Source organism: Gopherus evgoodei, unplaced genomic scaffold (assembly GCF_007399415.2).
Source record: "Gopherus evgoodei ecotype Sinaloan lineage unplaced genomic scaffold, rGopEvg1_v1.p scaffold_50_arrow_ctg1, whole genome shotgun sequence".
In the NCBI taxonomy this organism is placed as follows: Eukaryota; Metazoa; Chordata; order Testudines; family Testudinidae; genus Gopherus; species Gopherus evgoodei.
In genome coordinates this window covers 268,061-291,292 of record NW_022060071.1, presented here as the reverse complement: position 1 = coordinate 291,292, position 23,232 = coordinate 268,061, and the positions used below count along the sequence as shown (strand labels likewise).

General features: G+C 44.7%; 1 protein-coding gene and 1 pseudogene across 1 annotated transcript; both read right to left on the bottom strand.

Moving 5' to 3' along the window:
* Positions 1–712: 712 nt before the first annotated feature.
* Positions 713–1,659, bottom strand: LOC115643063 (annotated as a pseudogene).
* A 17,998-nt stretch (positions 1,660–19,657) lies between these two features.
* LOC115643101 (olfactory receptor 52E4-like) lies at positions 19,658–20,605 on the bottom strand. Its single transcript, XM_030546907.1, has one exon. The coding sequence runs from the start codon at positions 20,603–20,605 to the stop codon at positions 19,658–19,660; it is 948 nt and encodes a 315-aa protein (XP_030402767.1).
* Positions 20,606–23,232: the final 2,627 nt, after the last annotated feature.

Here is a 23,232-nt window from a genome sequence, read left to right as displayed (position 1 = left end):
CTTGGCTCAGGCCTTCTGCCTGCTTCTGCCAAGCTGCTCCACATGAATCACAGGCTGATTCCCATGTTCTGTTCATTCACTCTGAAGCACCTGGCACTGGGCACTGATAGGAAACAGGCTACTGGGCTACATGGACAATTGGTTTTACCCAGTATGGCCATTCTGATCTTCTTCTTTAGACCTCAGACGTATCTGCCTCCTGTTGGAACCCACAATACCCCACCCCCCTCCCAGATCTCAGATAGATCCCAGGAGTCTATCTCTGCACAGAGTTAGTAACAAAGTAATAATAAACATTGAAATGTTAAAACTAACCAGTCCCTCTTAAGTGACTGCCACAAGATATGAGAACATATTGGTTTTAGAGATGACTGGGTCACAGCTGAGAAGGGGAGGGGAAGACAGGAGCAAGTGACAGGGGCAGGACCTTGGGGAGAAGACACACAGTGGGGTCGAAGCTTGACAGAAGAGATGGGGCAAGATAGTAATTCCAGAGATCCATCTGCCAGTAATTAGAAAGGTGGCAACCCAGTGTAGTGTTCATAGACTGACTCCCCAGTTCATCACATTGACATGGCACAGTAAGGACAGGACAGGGTTTAATGTCTCTCTGTCTGTCCAGGAAGTGATTGAGGGAAGAGGCCCCAGCATCATACGCCAGCCAGCTCTACACAGAGCTCAATCTGAGAGCCAGAGCACAAAGAAAAAACATTTAGGCCCCCTTATGACTAAAGAGCTGGAGCAGCCTGCCCCGGATCTGCTTGGTCCTCACCCCATAAATGATGGGGTGTATCATGGGGGGCATCAGCTGGTGCACACTGGTAATAAGAATGAGGAAATGTAGTGGCACATTGTGGCCAAACCGCTGAACGAGAGAAGAGAATACATCTGGGATGTACAAAGCTGAGATAGCACAAAGATGAGAGATGCAGGTACAAAAAGTTTTGAGCCGGGCATCCTTTGTGGGGAAGTGGAACATGGCCCAGAGGATCTGAGTATAGGACACGCTGATAAAAAACACATCCATTCCGATCACAGAGAGAATATTAAACAGTCCATAGTAACTACTGATGCGGATGTCAGCGCAGGCCAGCTTCACCACAGCTATATGCCCACAATAGAAGTGGGGGATGATGTTGGTTCTGCAATATGGCCACCGCCTCACTAATAAGGGATAGGGTAATGCGAGTATGTCACCGCGCAGCACCACGGCCAGGCCTATCTTGGCCACAGCAGAGTTTGTCAGGGTCGTTGAATATCTCAGAGGATGGCAGATGTCCACGTAGCGATCAAAAGCCATGGCCACGAGGATTCCAGACTGCATCCCTGAGAAGCAGTGAATGAAGTACATCTGGGTGAGGCAGGCACTGAAACTGATCTCCCTGGAATTGAACCAGAAGATGCTCAGCAGTTTGGGTAGGGTGGATATGGACATGACCAGGTCGGTGACAGCCAGCATGCAGAGGAAATAGAACATGGGCCCATGGAGGCTCGGCTCTCTCTTCACGATGAACAGGATGGTGAAGTTCCCCAACACGGCTATGGCGTACATAGCACACAAGGGAATGGAGATTCAGATATGGCTGCCTCTAGGCCAGGAATGCCAAGTAGAATGAAGGTGGAGGGGTTGGTGAAGTAAGTTGTGTTCGAATCTGACATGGTGTAGGGGAGAAAGCGTCCAACTCTGAGGCTTAAGGGTGTCTCTTGCATTTACTGTATGCTCCCCATACTTTCTATGTGTTCCCAGGACATTGGGTGATGGTCGCAGTAGAAATGCCTGAATGGAGAGACAACGTTAATATGAGACTGTGCATGCAGTAGTGGAAGCTGTTTTCATGGGATAAGAAGATTGATCTGTCTTCACACAGTGAAAAATTTACATTTTCATTATTCAGAGAGAATAACTATTAACAATGACCTTACAAAATCCAATTCCATATTTTCTTGTGCTCCCTGAATTAATAATTCCTAAACTCTTTTGCAGAGGGAACCTTAAGAGGCACCAGCAGGAAACACAAATGTGGATAGTGGTTATCCATCATTGTTCCGTAATGCAAGGAGAGTCAGGATAGGGAGTCCATACTGAAGGGAGATCCGCATTCATCCAGTTGCTCAAAATCCAAGAGGGGGAAAAAAAACTGCAGACGTTTCAGGATTGTGAAGAGTCCGGGATTCTTTACTGTTCACATGGGACAAAGATGAGGACATATGATATAGGAGAGGAAAATAAAAAATGAAACTGATTTACGTTCAAATGGACAGTTCTCAGCCAGTACTATTGATAGGCACTTAGTGCTCCAAGAAGACTAATTCCCCAAAGCTGAGGAAAATTGTCAGCAAAACTGATTGGGAGGAAAAATTTAATCAGAAAAAATGTGAAAGAATGTTGGTATTACTTTGATTACAGCTCATTAAATAGAGGAAAACTCATGTTTCCACAGTCAACAAAGTGAACAACTTTGGGCAAAAATTCAGTTTTGAGGTAAAGTGAAGGCAGCAATTAGGGGGAGGGAAACAATATGTAACAAAGAGGAAAAAGGGAAAATAGCTGGCCAAGAATAGAAATCGGAAGTTAAGAAAATTGATGAAGAAAGTTAAGACATCTGGGAAAACTCCATGTGTAGCAGCGCTATGAATCACAAAAAGGAGGTTATTAATTATATTAAGAATAAAAATTTAAATCCTAGAAATGATTTATGTCAATTCCTGTGTTATATATAAAGTACTAAAAATAAAGGGAAAGGGTTTTATATATATATATATATTAGATAAAGAGTTGACAAGGAATGGAAAAGCTGGTATGGGATTAGTTAAAAAAAAAGTTTAAAAATGTAAGTAATGCCAGTCGCCAATTTAAACAGATTTTCTCAAGTAAACCTGATTTCATCCTTTTGTGAGAGTACAAATTGGTTGACCAAGGGAACAGTGCTGATGCAATGAACCTTGATTTCTCAGAGGCATTTGATTTAGTAGTGGAAAATATTGAGTTGGTGAGTTGGAGCAGGGTAAGGATTTTACCTCTGCACATGGGATTGGTGAAGTAAACTGAATCCAGTTCTGGGGTCCACATTTGAAAAGATGCTGAAAACTTGGAGACGGTGCAGAAAAGAGCCACAAAAATGATTTGAGAATAGAGTAAAAGCTGGATCGTTAGACTTGAATGCATATTTCTCTTTAACTTATCAAAAAGATGACCAAGCAGAGACTTTCATGGGGAGAAAATCATGGGTAATAACAGGCTTTGTAATTTACCAGAGAAAGGCTGAGTGAGACCGAAGGGCTGGAAGCTGAAGCCAGGCAAATTACAGCTCAAAATTAGGGCCAAATATTTAGCAGTGAGGTGACTAACCATTGCTTGTTTTGGTTTCCACCAAGATGGTTGGTGGTGTTTGGACACCTGAAATAGAGAATGCCAGTGAAAATGGAGTAGATTCATCTACTAAAATAGGGAAAGAAGAAGTTAAAAGTCACTTGGAAAATTTAAATATCTTCAAGTCACCAGAGCTTAATGAAATGCATCCTAGAATACTGTGACAAAGTTCCTCCTCTACCTTGGTGAGTCCTGCACTTATTTGGCAGATTTGCTCACCTCAGTGATCTTCCGCACAGTCTGGGTCAACTTCTCCTGTGTCTGATCAGGAGTTGGGAGGTTTGGGGGGAACCTGGGCCCGCCCTCTACTCTGGGTTCCAGCCCAGGGCCCTGTGGATTGCAGCTGTCTAGAGTGCCTCCTATAACAGCTGCATGACAGCTACACCTCCCTGGGCTACTTCCCCATGGCCTCCTCCAAACACCTTCTTTATCCTCACCACAGGACCTTCCTTCTGGTGTCTGATAACGTTTGTACTCCTTAGTCCTCCAGCAGCACAGCCTCTCACTCTCAGCTCCTTGCGCCTCTTGCTCCCAGCTCCTCACACGTATTTCCTCTCCTCTGGCTCCCCCCGGCCTGACTGGAGTGAGCTCCTTTTTAAACCCAGGTGCCCTGATTAGCCTGCCTTGATTGGCTGCAGGTGTTCTAATCAGCCTGGCTGTCTTAATTGGTTCTAGCAGGTTCCTGATTACTCTAGTGCAGCCCCTGCTCTGATCACTCAGGGAACAGAAAACTACTCAGCCAGTGACTAGTATATTTGCCCTCTACCAGACTCCTGTACCCCACTGGTTTGGGTCTATCACATATCCCTCCCCCCTGCTCCACACCAAGGGGTTGGGCAGCTTGGGATGCCAGACAGTGCACACGTGACAAGCCATCGGCATTGCCGTGACAGCTCCCTGCTCTGTGTTGCACACGGAACTGGAAAGGTTGGAGGGATAAGAACCACCTGGTCGCCCTTGTGTTCTTCTCTTTGTTCCGCTGCATCCATTGGAGAGGGGCATGGTCGGTCATGAGGACAAATCTGCGCCCGAGCAAGTAGTAGCGCAATGCTTCCATGGCCCATTTTACGGTGAGGCACTCTCGAGAAAATCATGAGTAATAATGGGCTCTGTAATCTACCAGAGGAAAGCTGAGTGAGACAGAAGGGCTGGAAGCTGAAGCCAGGCAAATTCCAGCTCGAAATTAGGGACAAATATTTAGCAGTGAGGGTGATTAACCATTGTTTGTTTTGGTTTTCACCAGGAGGGTGGGTGGTGTTTGGGCACCTACAATAGAGAAAGCCAGTGAAAATGGGGTAGATTCATCTACTAAAATAGGGAAAGAACAAGTTAAAAGTCACTTGGAGAAGTTAGATGTCTTCAAGTCACCAGGCCCTGATGAAATGCATCCTAGAATACTCTGAGGGAACTAACTGAGGAGCTATCTGAGCCGTTAGTTACTATCTTTGGAAAGTCATGGGACACAGGGGAGATTCCGGAAGACTGGAAAAGAGCACATATAGTGCCTGTCTATAAAGAGGGAAATAAGGGAAATCCAGGCTATTACAGACCAGTCAGCTTCACTTCTGTACCAGGTAAGATAATGGAGCAAATAATCATGGAATCAATTTGCAAACCTCTAGAAGATAATAAAGTGATAAGTGATAGTTAGCATGGATTCAACAAGCACTGTGGATGTAGGGAAGCAGTAGCTGTGGTATATCTAGACACTAGTACAGCTTTCGATACAGTCTCGCATGATCTTCTCATTAACAAACTAGGGAAACACAATCTAGATGGAGCTACTATAAGGTGTGTGCATACCTGGTTGAAAAAAATGATCCCAGAGGATAGTTATCAGTGGCTCACAGTCAGGTTCAAAAGGTATAACAAGTGGGGTTCCGCAGGGATCAGTTCTGGGTCCGGTTCTTTTCAATGTCTTCATCAATGATTCAGATCATGGCATAGAGTGTAAACTTGTTAAATTTGCAGATGATACTAAGTTGGGAGGGGTTGAAAGTCTTTACAGAATCAGAAAAACATTCAAACATTCTCCATTCAAAACTGGAGAAAAGGATGATTAAGGGTCTTGAAAACATAGTGTTTGAGGGAAGACTGGAAGATCTAGGTTTGTTTCTTCTGAATAAGAGAAGACTGAGGCGGGAAATGATAACAGTTTTAAAGTTTGTTACAAGGAGGGAGAAAAAGTGTTCTCCTTAACCTGTGAAGAGAAGACAAGAAGCAATGGACTTAAATTGCAGCACGGGAGGTTTAGGTTTGACATTAGGAAAAATGTTTCAAAAAAGGCAAATACTATGTTGTGTTATATTCCTCTACTCAGTGTGGGTTAGCTGTTAGTTGGAGAAATGTGTCAAATTTTGCTCTTCAATGTATACAAAGGATGTAGAGAATCTGGAAAAGATCCATAGACAAGTAACAAATGTTATGCAAGGGATGGAATGCAAACTGTAAGAGCAAACCAAAGAAACCAAGATGTTTACTTGGAAAAGAGGAGATTAATGGGGGACAGGATAGTGGTATTCAAACACTTGAAAGGCTGCCATAAAAAGGTGGAGGAAAGTTATTCTGTCTTACAACAGAAGAGCAGGACAAGAGTCAATGGGTTCAAATTCCAGCCTAGCAGATTTAAATTCAATTTCAGAAAAATCTTCCTAACTTTAAGTACAGGAGGCCAATGGAACAGACTCCCAGGGAAGTCATGGAAGATCTATCTGTGGAGGTTTTCCAAACTCATATGAATGACCACCAATCTTAGATGACTAAGACAAAAGAAATTCTGCATCTTGTCAGGGGATAGACTAGCTATCCTTTGTGTTCCCTTATAACTCTATGGCTCTGTCATTCTATGATGTAAAATCCTAATGCACCCCCGGCCTTAGTCACACACACATATTTCGGCTCAATACAGAGGTGTCAAGGGTTTTCCCCCAGTCTGAACTTTAGGGTACAGATGTGGGGACCTGCATGGACCCTTCTAAGCTTAATTATGAGCTTAGATCTGGTACGCTGACACCGGCCAGAAGTTCTGTGTATGGCACACTTCTATCCCCCCAAAACTTTCCCCTCCCTGGGCAGTCTTGAGAGACTTCACCAATTCCCTGGTGAACAAAGATCCAAACTCCTTGGATTTTAAAACAAGGGGAAATTAACCATACCCCACCTTCTTTCCCCCCACCAAGCCCTGGTGAGTTCAGACCCAATCCCCTTGGGTCTTAAAAGAAGGAAAAATCAATCAGGTTCTTAAAAAAGAAAGCTTTTAATTAAAGAGAGAAAAGATAAAAATTATCTCTGTAAAATCAGGATGGAAAATGCTTTACAGGGTATTTAGATTCATATAGACTAGAGAGATCCCCCTCCAGCCTTAGATTCAAAGTTAAAGCAAACAGAGTCTATGAGAGGTAAAAATCCTTCCAGTAAAAAAGAAACATTTACAAGTTGAAAAAAACAAACATAAGACTAATCCGCCTTGCCTGGCTATTACTTACAATTTTGAAACATGAAACACTGATTCAAAAAGATTGAGAAAGCCTGGGTGTACGTCTGGTCCGTCTTAGCCCCAAGAGCAAACAACGAACCTCCACCAAGATTTGAAAGTATCTTGTCCCCCTATTGGTCCTTTGGTCAGGTGTCAGCCAGGTTTACTGAGCTTCTTAACCCTTTACAGGTAAAAGAGACATTAACCCTTAACCATCTGTTTAAGACACACACCCCAAATCTCAGACAGTGTGGAACCACACTGGTGGTGATTTCTTCCTAGAACTTTAGAATAAACAGATTAATAAAACACATGCACCTGTACATATACTACTAATTATATAAAACTACAAGATTTCACATTTCAAGGACAATTTTTAACCAGCAAAGAATCCTGTGGCACCTTATAGACTAACAGATGTTTTGGAGCATGAGCTTTCGTGGGTGAATACCCACTTCCTCAGGTGCATGTAGTGGAAATTTCCAGGGGCAGGTATATATATGCTAGCAAGCAAGCTAGAGATAACCAGTTGATTCTGGGAAACTTTCACTGGAGAGTGCATCAGCTACTTTGTTCGAAGCTCCTGAAATGTGTTGAATTTCAAAATCAAAATCAAAATCTTGGAAAGCTAACCTCCATCGAAGAAGGTTTTTGTTGTTTCCCTTGGCAGTATGAAGTCACTTTAGCGCAGCATGGTCAGTTTGTAGCTGGAAGCGCCATCCCCAAACGTATGGGCATAGTTTTTCCAGGGCATATACAATGGCGTAGCACTCTTTTTCACTGATTGACCAGTGGCTTTCCCTCTCAGATAGTTTCTTGCTGAGAAACACGACAGGATGGAATTCTTGATCCGGTCCTTCCTGCACTAAAACTCTTCCTACACCACGCTCAGATGCATCTGTGGTTACTAGGAATGGTTTATCAAAGTCTAGGGCCCTTAGCACAGGGTCAGACATGAGTGTCACCTTAAGCTGGTTAAAGGCCTTCTAACACTCATCAGTCCACTTAACTGCATTGGGCTAAGTCTTTTTGGTTAGGTCTGTTAGTGGGGCAGCGATTTGGCTGTAGTGTGGTACAAATCGCCTGTAATATCCGGCCAAGCCTAAGAAGGATTGGATCTGTTTTTTTGACTTTGGGACATCCACTTTTGGATAGCATCCATCTTGGCCTGTAGGGGAGTTGTTGTTCCTTGTCCCAGCTGGGTCCAAGGTAAGTCACTCTGTTTTGGCCTATTTGACACTTTTTAGCCTTAACAGTTAGTCCTGCCTGCCTGATGCGCTCGAAAACTTTTTTTCCAAGTATTTAAGGTGTTCTGCCCATGAATCAGAAAAAAATGGCCACGTCATTGAGGTAGGCAACTGCAGATTCTCCCAATCCTGCTAGGAGACCATCTACAAGTCTTTGGAATGTGGCGAGTGCATTTCGCAGCCTGAAAGGAAGCACATTAAATTCATACATCCCCGCATGGGTGATGAAAGCTGAGCTTTCTTTGGCAGGTTTATCTAGTGGTACTTGCCAGCAGCCCTTGGTTAAGTCTATTGTAGACATGAACTGGGCACATCCCAATTTTTCCAATAGCTCATCGGTGCGTGGCATTGGATAGTTGTCGGGACGAGCTGACAGCATTTAGCTTACGGTAGTCCACGAAAAAGCGAATTTCCCCATCTGGTTTGGGAACTAAAACTATTGGAGATTATACTCATCTGCAGCATGTTCTGGATCTCCTGTTCTATAGCAACTTGAGCATGAGGAGACACCTCGTAGGGTGGGGTTCTAATGGGGTGAGCATTACCTGTGTCAATGGAGTGGTATGCCCGTTCAGTCCGTCCTGGGGTGGCTGAGAACAATGGGGTGAAGCTAGTGCACAGCTCCTTGATCTGTTGCCGCTGCAGACGTTTCAGGATTGTGAAGAGGTTCACCTCTTCCATGCCACCGTCACTTCTTCCTTCGTAGTAGACACCTTTAGGCCACTCAGCGTCATCTCCTCCCCAGGCTGTAAACTGACAAACCTGTAATTTTCTGGAATAGAAGGGCTTTAGAGAATTAACATGGTATACATTAGGCTTTATGGTTGATGTGGGGAATGCTATGAGATAGTTAACAGCTCCCAGGTGCTCTTGGACTGCGAATGGCCCCTCCCATGATGCTTCCATTTTATGGGCCCATTTTCACCTTCAAGACCATAATCTGGTCTCCTACTTTGAAGGAAGTATCTCTGGTATGTTTATCATACCAGGCCTTTTGCTCTTCCTGAGCATCCCTTAGGCTTTCCTTAGCAAGGGCTAAAGAGTGTTGGAGGGTGCTTTGTAGGTTGCTTACAAAGTCCAGAATGTTAGTTCCTGGAGAAGGCATAAACCACTCCCATTGCTGCTTCACCAACTGTAATGGCCCCTTAACCTTGTGGCCATATACAAGCTCAAATGGTGAAAACCCTAAACTGGGATGTGGTACAGCCCTGTAGGCAAACAGCAACTGCTGCAACACTAGGTCCCAGTCATTGGAGTGTTCATTCACGAATTTACGTATCATGGCCCCCAAAGTTCCATTAAACCTTTTGACCAGGCCATTGGTTTGATGGTGATCTGGGGTGGCAACCAAGTGATTCACCCCATGAGTCTCCCACAGTTCTTTCATGGTCCCGGCCAGGAAATTAGTCCCTGAATCCGTAAGGATGTCGGAGGACCAACCTACCCTGGCAAAAATGTCTGTTAGGGCCTGGCACACAGTTTTAGCCCTGGTGTTGCTTAGAGCTACTGCTTCCGGCCATCGGGTAGCAAAATCTATGAAAGTCAGTATGTACTGCTTTCCTCTGGGGGTCTTCTTTGGGAAAGGACCCAGAATATCTACAGCTACTCGCTGAAATGACACCTCAATTATGGGGAGTGGTTGGAGAGGGATTTTGACCTGGTCTTGGGGCTTTCCCACACTTTGGCACACCTCACAGGACTGGACATAATTAGCAACGTCCTTGCCCATCCCCTCCCAGTGGAATCTCTTCTCCAACCTGTCTTTGGTTCTGTTTACCCCAGAATGGCCACTGGGATGATCATTGGTTAAGCTTAAGAGCTTTACCCGGTACTGTTTTTGAGGATGCCAGTCATTCTGGTGTCCACCAGAAAGAGTCTCCTTGTATAAAAGTCCTTGTTCTACAACAAACCGGGATCAGTTAGAAGAGCTGAGAGGTGGTGGGGTGCTCCGTGCCGCCGCCCACACTTTCTGAAGGCTGTTATCTGCTTCCTGCTCAGTCTGGAACTGTTCCCTTGAGGCTGGAGACACCAGTTCTTCCTCAGACTGGGGACTTGGGCTTGGTCCCTCTGGAAGCGATGTAGGTGATGGGGTTGTTTTCGCTGATGGTGAACCGCTCTCCGCTGGTGCACTATGTGATATTTCAGGCTTTGGCTGAGCCTCTTGCGTAGGCTTGTCTGCTGCTTCTGCCAGTTCAGGCCCGCTGGTGCCCTCTGGTGTTGGAGTGGTAGATGGGTTTGCAAGTGCTGGCAACGGTTCTGGTGCTGGTTGCTTTTCCAGTTCCGGTTCTGGGACTGGATGCACTATGGCTGTTGCAGTTGTTGGCATGGGATCTGGTTCCACCACCTCTGTCTGGGACTCTGGTAACACAGACGGGGCCCTGGTGGACGGCTCAGGAACAGGGATGGGTGTGGAAGCTTGCCTGGCCTGGCTGCGGGTGACCATTCCCACCCTCTTGGCCAGCTTTACCTGGTTGGCCAAGTCTTCCCCCAGTAGCATGGGGATGGGATAATTGTCATAGACTGCAAAAGTCCACATTCCTGACCAGCCCTTGTACTGGACAGGTAATTCAGCTGTAGGCAAGTTTAAAGATTTTAACATGAATGGGTGAATTGTCACTTCTTTGGCTTTCTCTTCTCTTTCTCTCTCTCTTTCATCTCCATCATCTCTATAGCTCTCCTGTGACAGCCTCCTTGGCTCTCTCCTCTGCTTCCAGGCTAGTCATTTCCTGTTTAGTTGCTTTTTTGGTACTCATTTTTCTGCTTTCTTGTGCTGGCCACACTCCCCTGGAACTCACTGACTCAGGCTGCTTGGCTAACAGAGATTTTCTAACTAGCTATGCCCGAGAGAGGTGGAAAGAAAAAAAACAACAATTCAGCTTGCAAATGCCTTTTTGCTATCTGTTTGCTCCCAGCTTGAAGCCTCCTGTTAACAAAGACGCTTGCTAAAAAAACTTAACAACTCTGCCCTCAGGCTGCTTTTCAAGCAGCTAGAAAGGAGAGAAAAAATCTCACTGGCTTTGGGTTCTTAAAAAAAAAACAATTATCCCACTTCTTCCACCATGTCAAGGGTTTTCCCCCACTCTGAACTTTAGGATACAGATGTGGGGACCTGCATGGACCCTTCTAAGTTTAATTACTAGCTTAGATCTGGTACGCTGCCACCAGCCGGAAGTTCTGTGTCTGGCACACCTCTATCCCCCCAAAATTTTCCCCTCCCTGGGCAGCCTTGAGAGACTTCACCAATTCCTTGGTGAACAAAAATCCAAACTCCTAGATTACCCGAGAAATAAAACAAAATCATAAACTGAGTTCTATATACTAGACAAGATTTGACTCAAACAGTGTCTCAACCTGATGGTACAAACTGTCCACCAATCTTCCATTCAGAGACTGCTAATTCTACTTTACACCCTGGGACAATCTCCTTAGTCAAAGTTTACTTCCTCTAACCCTGTTTTCAGGTGTTGGGTTGTAAGGAGTAAGACCAAGTGGTGATGTCATTTCCACTTTTAACAGCTTCTGCCATGCGGAGGGAACTTCATTCCTCCAAATAAAGCCCAAAGCACAGTGAGTGGAGAAGTACAGACTGAATATAGAGTCCAGAGTCACAGGAGCTAGTCACATGTCCTTGCATGTTTTGATGGGTCATAGAAGGAGCCATTAGCCATATCTTGGCAAGAATCTCCCCAGAAAAGTCCATCAGGTGGGGAGAAGCTTCTTCCATCATCCGTTGTGTACACTGATGGGTCCCAAACATGAATAGTGCATTGACAATGTGCTAGGTAGACAGGATGTAAACTACCGTTTGGGAGCTACCACAGGAACAAACACATCTGAAATACAGATACGTAGTCAACAGTCATAATATCAGGTATAAAAATGAGACATGCATACAAATAAGATAATCATGTTCAGCCAATCACAACTTTTCCATTGACATATTTTGTACAAGATTTATTGAAATAATATAACAGTGAGGAATATGGGGGTACGAGTGTCTTGCTTTGGGGTACAGAGTGTCACAGCATTATGTCTATTGAACTAGATCTCTCTGAGATACAATTTTCTATTTTTATATAAGCTTCTGATTTAGGGTGTACTGATAATATTAATTTGGATAATATGGGAATTTAGTTTATTAATGTAATTTTATTTGATCTTCATAATAATATTAATAATAATTAATATGGGTTTAGGCTTGCCAGTCTGTTTGATCAGAAAATAAAAATTCTTGTCCTGAATCAGGCTCCACAGAATTTATAAAGGATCCTCGGGGGTATGAGAGAAAGCTCACACTGAGACAGATAGAGCCTTAAAGACTTTTTATTAAAACCAATAATAATAAGTAAAAGGTAAAATACTCAAGAGTTACAAAGTTACAATTGCATTTCTGCTATTCAAAGATACACATGATTACATAGTATTATATGCAACAAGCCTGTGGTTAATATCCTCAAACCCTTCCTTGAAAACCTGGTGGTAAGAGACACAGGACCAGCTTTTCAGTTCAGGTTTCTCAATTCTTGAGTGAGGGATGCAGTGCTTAGAAAATGCTAAGAGCTGTTAAAGCTGACTAGGTTCTATTTGACTATCTTAAACTTAAATCAAAACCTAATAAACAAAGAATAAAACTTAGGGAAACCAAGTTTAGCCTAGTTCTCTTGAAACTTAAAGTTTAAGAAGAACAAGTTTAGCCTATGAATAGTAGCAGTCATTGTAGTGGAAGAAGTACGTGAGAAATGGAGATAGAGAGAAAAATGGAGATCTAAAGCCAGGAAGAAAATGGAAAAAAATTGAGAGAATGGAGATCCTATATTGAGGTGGTTGCCTCTTTTATAAGGCAAATGCCAGAAATCCTTCCTCTTATGCCCAAATTTCATTCCTCAACACAGAAATGTTAGGGTACACTTACCCCATAGGCTGGTATGTATGTGCGTTTTGATGACAGGTATGTACGCACATTAGTCTTTGTGGTGTACTTGTTAAGTCTGTGGGAAACCTCTGCTATGCCATTCGTCATTGTCTATCAGTCGAAATAAAAGGTCATAGACATAGGCATGGATACTCATCTATTTAGATAACAAGCTATATGTCAACTTTGCTTTCTGAATAAAATATATTAATCTAGATATGCTAACTTTGCTTTAGCTTAACATAAAAGATATGGCCTGTAGGTCTCTTGCATTACAGCCAAACTCACTTTAATACACTTCTATAAACCTAACAAAATACATCAAATAAAAAGATATCTATACATATGCAAGCAGGTTAGTCCTATAGGCTACAAAGACATTAATCAATGTATTGAAAAAGACTACATTCTGGTATGTAATACAGGAGAAAATCAATCTGAGGTACAGAGCAAAGTAAAATGAAAGAGTGTTTTCCCCATTACTCATCTCACATGTAATAAGTGATCCCTTAAAAATGTCCCTTTAACTTTCTTGTTCAGTGATAGTCACCTACACTTCCTGTTTGTCAGACCTCAGACTCACACACTTTACTGGATTAACAGACCTTTTCCCACAGTATCTGGGGAGCCATTCGTCCTGCCAGTCAGCATCATCTTCATGGGAAATACCAAAGGAATGTAGCCTCCTTGAAAACTGAGTGCTGCCCTGATCGACCGTTGGGAAGGTGCTTAAGGGGGTCTGGTTGCATAGTCATGCAGGGCTGTCTTGTCGTGCTACTGAAGCTTTTGGCGCCCACGTGATTGTTGGTTGTTTAACTGCATTCCTTGGTAAGCCCACTTCAGAATTTGCTGCTCATTTACTCTAGCAATGTGTCCCCAGCAAGAAGGTTGCCAAAACTGACACAGCTGATGGGGGCAGTTGTGGGTTTAATGTATCCTAACTCCTAATCTTGTGCTGCCCTTTGATTCGGAGCAGCTGCTGGAGACCAGGAGCATTGAAAATGTCAGGTCCGAGTGCTCAGAATTCCTCTGCCCCCACATTTCACTTCCATCTACTGGAGCTGGGGTACCCATTGCTCTATAGACTTGCAGCTTTGCAGCAAGCCTGATGCCACGACATCCCCACAAAGGCTGCAGAAGGGAACAGGGAAGCAGCTGTTGCTCTCCAAGTGCTACATCTCAAGCAGCCTTGCACGTGTTTAGAAATCCCTCCTGACAGGTTAATACCAGTCAGGTTACAGTTTCAAGTTGTAGGCTGCTTGATGATAATGGCCAGGGACTTCGTTTTACCTGGACGAATAACCAGAGTAATGCACACAGCTTCTTGCCCAACCAGATCAGCTCTCAGCTGCAGCGATTCCCAGTGCTGCACCTGCAGTGGCCACTGAAGTCGATGGAATAACAGCGCCTAGAGTGTTTGTAAGTAGCACCAAGCGTGGGATATAGAATAGAATTGGCAGAGAGTGAGAGGCATTTGGTGAGGCGAGGGGTTGAGTTACAAAGGAAAGGGAGAGACGGACCTTAGTGAACGGAGAGAGATGGGATGAAACCCACTAAAACAGGCACTTCCTGCCTCTTCCATTCCAGGGAGCACTTTCCAAGGGAGAAGAGAAATCCTCTCCCTGACCCGAAACCAGCACTTCCTGGTTCACAAAAAATTTCCTTCAGGGGAGCCCAGCTGGATAAATCCTGGAACCAGAGCATTTGGGAAAACACTGAGGGCAGAGGAGCCATATGTGTTTGAAGACAACATCTTGTGGACATCACCCTGCCCAGATCCACTCCCCTTCCACTCACAGTCCACTAGCATCTGCAAGGCAGTTCCACGTTTGCAGTCACAGCTCCACTCCAGCTCTTGTGGCTGGACAGCAGCCTAGTGACTGTGTTTGGGTCCCACTCACTGGACCCATGTGATTTTGGTTTGGAGCAATATTCAGGCCGTCTCTGGTTTTGGGTTTCTAGGCCCACTGTCAGGATGCAGCTTCCATTCTAGCACCTCCATCTGGCAGCAGAGACTGTGCACCAAGCTCCAGGTCCCTGAGACTAATTTTGGCCTGGATCCCCCAGATTCTCCAATTCTTTCAGCACACCCTTCCAAGGGCTCCCCCTTGGGTCCACTCTGTTTCCAGTTTCTCTCTTTCCGCGCACATAATGGTTAAAGCAAACAGACCTGTGGCCACCTCGTACCTGCAGGCATTCTCCTTGTCAGACAGCACTAGCTTCCATCCCAGCTACTGAGCAGCTGGGAAGAAGGCACCATTTATGGAGGTCAGGGGCCTCTAGGCCCCTTGAGTTTCATACTTGAGTCCTGTTCACAGCACAAGCCCTAGACCCAGATTGAGCTGTTACCGGCAATACAGTCTGAGTGTCATATATGATGAGCTCTGTGCTGCTCTGTGCTGAAAATTTAAAGAGGTAAACAGTGGTGTCCCCCAGGGTTCTGTACTGAGCTGTTCAGCATTGTAACAGATTTTATACCTGATCAGCTCCTGCAATTCAAGGGGGTGGGGCGAGTTTAACCCTGCCTCCCTGTGTCTACGTAAGTTCAGATTTTCCTAGATGCAATAGCTGATGGATTCCTTCACCAAGTAGTTGCTGAACCAACAAGAGGGGATGCCATTTTAGATTTGGTTTTGGTGAGTAGTAAGGACATCGTAGAAGAAATAGTTGTAGGGGACAACCTTGGTTTGAGCGATCATGAACTAATTCAATTTAAACTAAATGGAAGGATAAACAGAAATAGATCTGGGACTAGGGTTTTTTATTTCAAAAGGGCTAACTTTAAAAAATTAAGGAAATTAGGGAACTGGATTGGATTGAAGAACTTGGGGATCTAAAGATGGAGAAGGCCTGGAATTACTGAGCTGGATGAGCAAGCATCTCATAGAGGTGATTAAGACAAGCAGAAAGCCTACAAGGAATGGAAGATGGGAGGGATCAGCAAGGAAAGCTACCTTATTGAGGTCAGAACATGGAGGGGTAAAGTGAGAAAGGCCAAAAGCCATATGGAGTTGGACCTTGCAAAGGGAATTAACCCCAATAGTAAATAACATATAAATAACAAGAAAATGAAGAAAGAAGTGGGACCACTAAACACTGAGGATGGAGTGGAGGTTAAGGATAATCTAGGCATGGCCCAATATCTAAACAAATACTTTGTCTTAGTCTTTAACGAGGCTAATGAGGAGCTTAAAGATAATGGTAGGATGACAAATGGGAATGAGGATATGGAGGTAGATATTACCACATCTGAGGTAGAAGCCAAACTCAAACAACTTAATGGGACTAAATTAGGGGGCCCTAGATAATCTTCATCCAAGAATATTAAAGTAACTGGCAGCCCGTATGACTGGAGAATTGCTAACATAGTTTCTATTTTTAAGAAAGAGGGAAAAAGTGATCCAGGCAACTACAGGCCTGTTAGTTTGACATCTGTAGTATGTACGGTCTTGGAAAAAAAATTGAAAACGTAAGTAGTTAAGGACATTGAAGTCAATGGTAATTGGGACAAAATACAACATGGTTTTACAAAAGATAGATCATGCCAAACCAACCTGATCTCCTTCTTTGAGAAAGTTACAGATTTTTTAGACAGAAGAAATGCAGTGGGTCTAATTTACTTTGGCATTTGATTCAATTCCACATGGGGAATTATTAGCTAAATTGGAAAAGATGGGGATCAATATGAACGTTGAAAGATGGATAAGGAACTGGTTAAAGGGGAAACTACAACGAGTCATACAGAAAGGTGAATTGTCAGGCTGGAGGGAGGTTATTAGTGGATTTATATTGCCAATACAGAGAAGGACTGGGAGATCTGGATGAACTTGTAAACTGGAGTAATAGTAATAGGATGAAATTTAATAGTGAAAAGTGCAAGGTCATGCATTTAGGGATTAATAACAAGAATTATTGTTATAAGCTGGAGACGCATCTGTTGGAAGTAACAGAGGAGAAGAAGGACCTCAGAGCACTGGTTGATCATAGGGTGACTATGAGCTGCCAGTGTGATATGGCCATGAAAAAAGCTAATGCAGTCTTGGGATGCATCAGGCGAGATATCTCCAGGGCCCCCAGAAAAGCTCTTGAGGGGGCACCTGCCCCACTTGCCTCCCCCTCAGGCAGCCCTGAGTCGCTCCCCATCTTTGGCAGCACTGAAGGGTCCCACACCACCGAAATGCCGCCGAAGACCTGGAGCGATTGAAGGGCCCCTCGCTGCTGAAATGCTGCCGAAGACTCGAAGTGATTGAAGGGTCCCTTGTCGCCAAAATGCTGCCGAAGACCTGGACCGCTGCCAAGCCAGGGCTCGTGGGGCTCCCGTGTGGCCCAGAGCCTGGGGCCAATTGCCTCACTTGTCCCCCTCTCTGGGTGGCCTTGAACCCCAGATTGTAGCCCAGTGGACTAGCTTGCCTTTATTACATTCACTGCTTTGCATTATATTCATTATAACTGAAGTGGGGGTGGAGGGGGTAGCTCCCTTTTATGGACCCTGCCAGGCAGTTAGTTATAAAATCCCTCTTAGTAGCTGTTCTGTACTTGCTTTACCTGTAAATGGTAAAAAATCTCACTGCAATGAAAATCGAAAAGGAAGTGAGTTGGCATCTGGACAAAAGAGCCAATTGGAAGGCTGGAACTTTTTTAATTGAACTGCATTCGAGGGTGGGGGGGTAGAAATTGAACAGATTCGATGTCAACCCATCCACACAGGACTGGAGGTGCAGCAGGTGACCTGGGACGATCATCTCAGCAACTCCCGGCATCTCAGGCTCTAGGTTGGGAAGAACAGGGTTGCCACCCCAGCCAAATGAGTGCTGAGGTATCTAAAATATACCGCGCCAGTCGACAACTAGTGGATGGATCCTTGTGGGTTTCCTGCAGGCAAACCACAGAGTACCCTGCATCACAAAGGAAGGAGAGTACCTGGCAACTGTGGAGACCCATCTTAGAGCCTCTGAAGTTCAATGTTGAAAAGATGGTTGGCTTCATTCTGCTGCCTGAGGAGGATCCTTGTTGGCAGGAGGATCTGCAGCCAGCCTTGCAACAATCGCTGACAAACCTGAAAGGCTTGTGACAGAAGTTACAGGCCCGCTGGCAGACCAGGATGTCCTGCCTCCTGGTTAATATAATATATGGAGATATACCTATCGCATAGAACTGGAAGAGACCCTGAAAGGTCATTGAGTCCAGCCCCCTGCCTTCACTAGCAGGACCACGTACTGATTTTTGCCCCAGATCCCTAAGTAGCCACCTCAAGCATTGAAGTCACAACCCACAAACCACTGAGCTATATCTCTCCTCTGAAACAGCACTTGTGGCCCAGAAGATGAGACGGAAGTCTCCCCGATGCTGGAGAGAGAGCTTGACCTTACCCTTGAAATTACAAGCATCCACCAGAAAATGGTGAAGCTTATCCCGCAGCACAGTGAGGGATGCTGTTGTGGACCCATAATAATCCTCAGACTGGGGCCCCGTTACAACCCTGTAGCCCACTGTGCTTCGTCTGTACTGATGGTGATGCACAGCCTGTCTCTATCTCCAAAAAGGGAAAGGGAGCTGCAGGGAGGAGAATAGCCCCTAAACGGTCAGGGACGAGAGACAAAAAAAAAAAAGCACCCCCTGAGATTCGTCCAAGAACAGGGGAAATGAGAAAAACCCTGGGTTGGAGCAATATGGAAGATGGAGAGGACAAAAATGGGTAGGGCTTATCTGCCCCTGCAGCTAGGTCTCAGGGCAGCCTGAGCTGAGGGCTTCTTCTGCTGTTCTACCTGGGACTCCTCCCATTCCCTGGTTGCTCCTGTGGAGTGGGAGGCTTGAACTCCTGCTTGCTGAAGCTAAGCAGTCTGGACTCAAGGCTTCTGCCAAGATGCTCCAAATCAATCACAAGCTGATTGCCATGTTCTGTTCATTCCTCTGAAGCACCTGGCACTGGGCACTGTCAGAAAACAGGCTATTGGGCTACATGGACCATTGGTTTTACCCAGTGTGTAGGCCTGTAGTTGCCTGGATCATTTTTCCCCCTTTCTTAAAGATAGGAACTGTGTTAGCAATTCTCCAGTCGTACGGTACAACCCCTGAGTTTACAGATTCGTTAAAAATTCTTGCTAATGGGCTTGCAGTTTCGTGTGTCAATTCCTTTAATATTCTTGGATGAAGATTATCTAGGTCCTCCGATTTCATCCCATTAAGCTGTTCGAGTCTGGCTTCTACTTCAGATGTGGTAATATCTACCTCCTTATCCTCATTCCCATTTGTCATCCTTCCATCATCCCTAAGCTCCTCATTAGCCTCCTTAAAGACTGAGGCTTTTACCCAGTATGGCCATTCTGATCTTCTTTAGACGCCAGATGTATCTGCCTCCTGCTGTAACCCACTATACCCCACCCCCCTCCCAGAGCTCAGATAGCTCCCAGGAGTCCTGATGGTGGCTCTTGCTCCACAGAGTTAGTAACAAAGTAAGAATAAACATTAAAATATTAACTCTAACCAGAGTCCTTAAGTGACTTGCCATAAGATGTGAGAACACACTGGTTTTAGAGATGACTGGGTCGCAGCTGTCTGTGCAGTAAGTGATTCAGGGAAGAGGCCTCATCACCATGCACCAGCCAGCTCTGCACAGAGCGCAATCTGAGAGCCAGAGCACATGGAGAAAACATTTAAGTCTCTTTACGAGTAAAGAGCTGGAGCAGCCTGTCCCGGATCTGTTTGGTCCTTACCCCGTAAATGATGGGGTGTAACATGGGGGGCACCAGCAGGTAAACATTGACAATGAGAACAAGGAAGTGCTGGGGCACATTGTGGCCAAACCGCTGCGTTAGAGAGAAGAAGAAATCTGGGATGTACAAAGCTGAGATGACACAAAGATGAGAGATGCAGGTCCCAAAAGTTTTGAGCCGGGCATCCTTTGTGTGGAGGCGGAAGATGGCCCGGAAGATCAGAGTATAGGACACAGTGATAAAAATCACATCCACTCCGTTCTCAGAGAAAAGGTCAAACAGTCCATAGTAACTACTGAAGCGAATGTCAGCGCAGGCCAGCTTCACCACAGCTATATGTCCACAGTGTAAATTGGGGATGGTGTTGGTTCTGCAATATGGCCACTGCCTCGCCAGGAAGGGATAAGGTAATGCGAGTATGCCACTTCGCAGCACGACTGCCAGGCCTATCTTGGCCACAACAGAGTTTTTCAGGATGGTGGAATGTCTCAGGGGATGGCAGATGGCCACATAGCGATCAAAAGCCATGGCCACGAGGATCCCAGACTCCATTGCTGAGAAGGAGTGAAAAAAGTACATCTGGATGAGGCAGGCACTGAAACTGATCTCCCTGGAATTGAACCAGAAGATGCTCAGCATTTTCGGTATGGCGGATGTGGACATGACCAGGTCGGTGACAGCCAGCATGCAGAGGAAATAGAACATGGGCTCATGGAGGCTCGGCTCTCTCTTCACAATGAACAGGATGGTGAAGTTCCCCAACACGGCTATGGTGTACATGGTGCAGAAGGGGATGGAGATCCAGACATGGGCCATCTCCAGGCCAGGAATGCCCAGCAGGATGAAGGTGGAAGGGTTGGTGAAGTAGGTTATATTAGAATCTGACATGGAATAGGGGAGAAGGTGTCCAACTCTGAGGCATAAGAGTGTCTCCTGCATGTATTGTATGTTCCCCTGACTTTCTGTGTGTTCCCAAGGTCTTGGGTGATGGTCACAGTAGAAATGCCTGAATGGAGAGAACATTAATATGAGACACAGCATGCAGTAGTGGACACTGTTTTCATTGGAGAAGCAGATTGATAGCTCTTCACACACTGAAAAATTACATTTTTATTATTCAGAAAAAATAACTATGAACAATGACACTACTCAATCTAATTCTATATTTTTTGATGCTTCCTGAGTTAATAGTTCCTACACTTTGTGGTGGGGGAACCTGAAGAGGGACCAACAGGAAACACAAGTGTGGATACTGGTTATCTATCATTGTTCCTTTATGCAATGAGAGCCAGGATAGTGAGTCCATATTGTAGTGAGTTTCCCATTCATCCAGTTGCTCGAAATCTGAGAGTGGAAAAAAACAAACTTTTGGGATGACCTCAGGGAAAAGACCTGGGCTCCATTGATATAGCATATATAAAAGGGATTTCCAAGACAGGCTTTGAGAATGGGGGAGGCTGCCATATGCAAACAGATAGAAAAGTCTGGGACTCTTTAGTTTACACAAGAGACAAAGAAGAGAGCATATGATACAGGAGAAGAAAATAAAAATTGAAACTGATTTACGTTCAAATGGACCATTCCCAACCAGTACTATCTATAGACACTTAGTGCTCCAAGAGGACTAATTCCCCAAAGCTGAGGAAAATTGTCAAAAAAATTGACTGGGAGGAAAAATTTAGACAGAAAAATATGAATGAAAATTGGTGATTCTTTGATAACAGTTTATTAGATAATGGAAAACTCATGATTCCACAGTCAACAAAGTGATCAACTTTGGGTAAAACCTAGTTCAGTGGGAAAGTGAAGGCAGCAGTTGAGAGGTGGGAAACAATATGTAACAAAGTGGAGAAAGGGAAAATAGATAGCTAAGAATGAACTCGGGAAGTATGAAAATTGATAAGGGACATTAAAGCATCAGGGAAAGCTCCATGTTTGGCAGGGCTCTGGATCACAAAAAGGAGGTTATTAAGTATGTTAACAACAAGAGAAATCCTAGAAAAGTTTTATGTTAAATGTAAAGTATTAAATGAAAAGGGAAATTTTTTTTTGTAAAAGAATTTACAAAATCAAGAAACAATGGAAAAGCTGATATGGGATTAGTTAAAAAAAATCTCGAAATGCATGTAATGCCAGTCACCAACAGAGTTTATGCAAAACAGATCTTGTCAAATAAACCTGATTTCCGTCTTTTATATGAGTACACATTGATTGATCAAGGGAACAATGCAGATGCTGCACACCTTGATTTCTCAGAGGCATTTCATTTAGTAGGGGAAAATATTGAGTTAATAATATTAACACTCTGCAATATCATGTAAAACATGGACTGAAGACTGGTTAACTGATGAATCTCAGAAAGCTATAGTCAATAGGCCTTTGTTAGTAAATGTGGCTGTTTGTAGCGGGGTTCTATAGGGATCAGTTCTAGGCCTGATGCTATTCAATATTTTCATCAATGATCTGGAAGCAAACAGAAAATCACTGTAGATAAAATTTGCAAATGACCCAAAGACTGGAGCATTTGGAATGTGGGCCTCATGTAAAGAAAATGTTTTAATACAGGCAAATGTAAAATGATCCTCTCAAAACAGGCAACACAGGCCTGACCCACAGACTAGGGCACTATATAATGGAACCCAAGGACCCTGAAAAGGATTTAAGGGACATTGTGGACAACAAACTCATCATGAGTGTAGAGCGGGACACTGTAGCATAAAGGGATGATGTGGTGCTCGGATGCATAAACAGAGAGTGGTGAGTTGGAGCCGAGGAAGGATTTTACCTCTGCACATGGGATTGGTGAAACAAACTGCCTCCAGTTCTGGGGTCCCCATTTGAAAAAAAAAGATGTTGACAACTTGGAGACGGGGCAGAAAAGAGCAACAAAAATGATTGGATGATAGAGAAAAAGCCGGATTGTTAGACATGAAGGTGTATATCTCTTTAACTTATCAAAAAGATGATCAAGTGGAGACTTCCATGTTGAGGAAACCATGGATAATTATGGGCTCTATAATCTACCAGAGGAAGGCTGAGCAAGATCAAAGGTCTGGAAGCTGAAGCCAGGCAAATTCCAGCTAGAAATTAGGTCCAAATATTTAGCACTAATTAAACATTGTCAGGGCCGGCTCCAGGCACCAGCCAAGCAAGCTCGTGCTTGGGGCAGCAGATTCCAAGGGGCTTCTGCCCAATCTTTTTTTTTTTTTTTGCTTGGTCACTTCGGCCGCCCCTGCAGGTTTTTTTCTTTTTGCTTCGCTGCTCCAGCAGCCCTGTAGGGGGCGGCAGTGCAGAGGAGGGGCGCGCCCTGCTGGGAGCGGTGCCAGGTCTGCAGCGAGCCCTGCAGAGCAGCCCGCGTCCTTCCCTGCCCGCCAACCGGAGCACTGCAGAGGCCTCATGGCAGGCAGCGTGGCAAGCGCCCTGATGAAGGAAGCCCTGGCTGCCCCCCTGCTCTCTCTGCCCCCCTCTGCCCAGGGCACATCTGCGGAGCCAGGAGTCCCCCTGCACCCACGCTC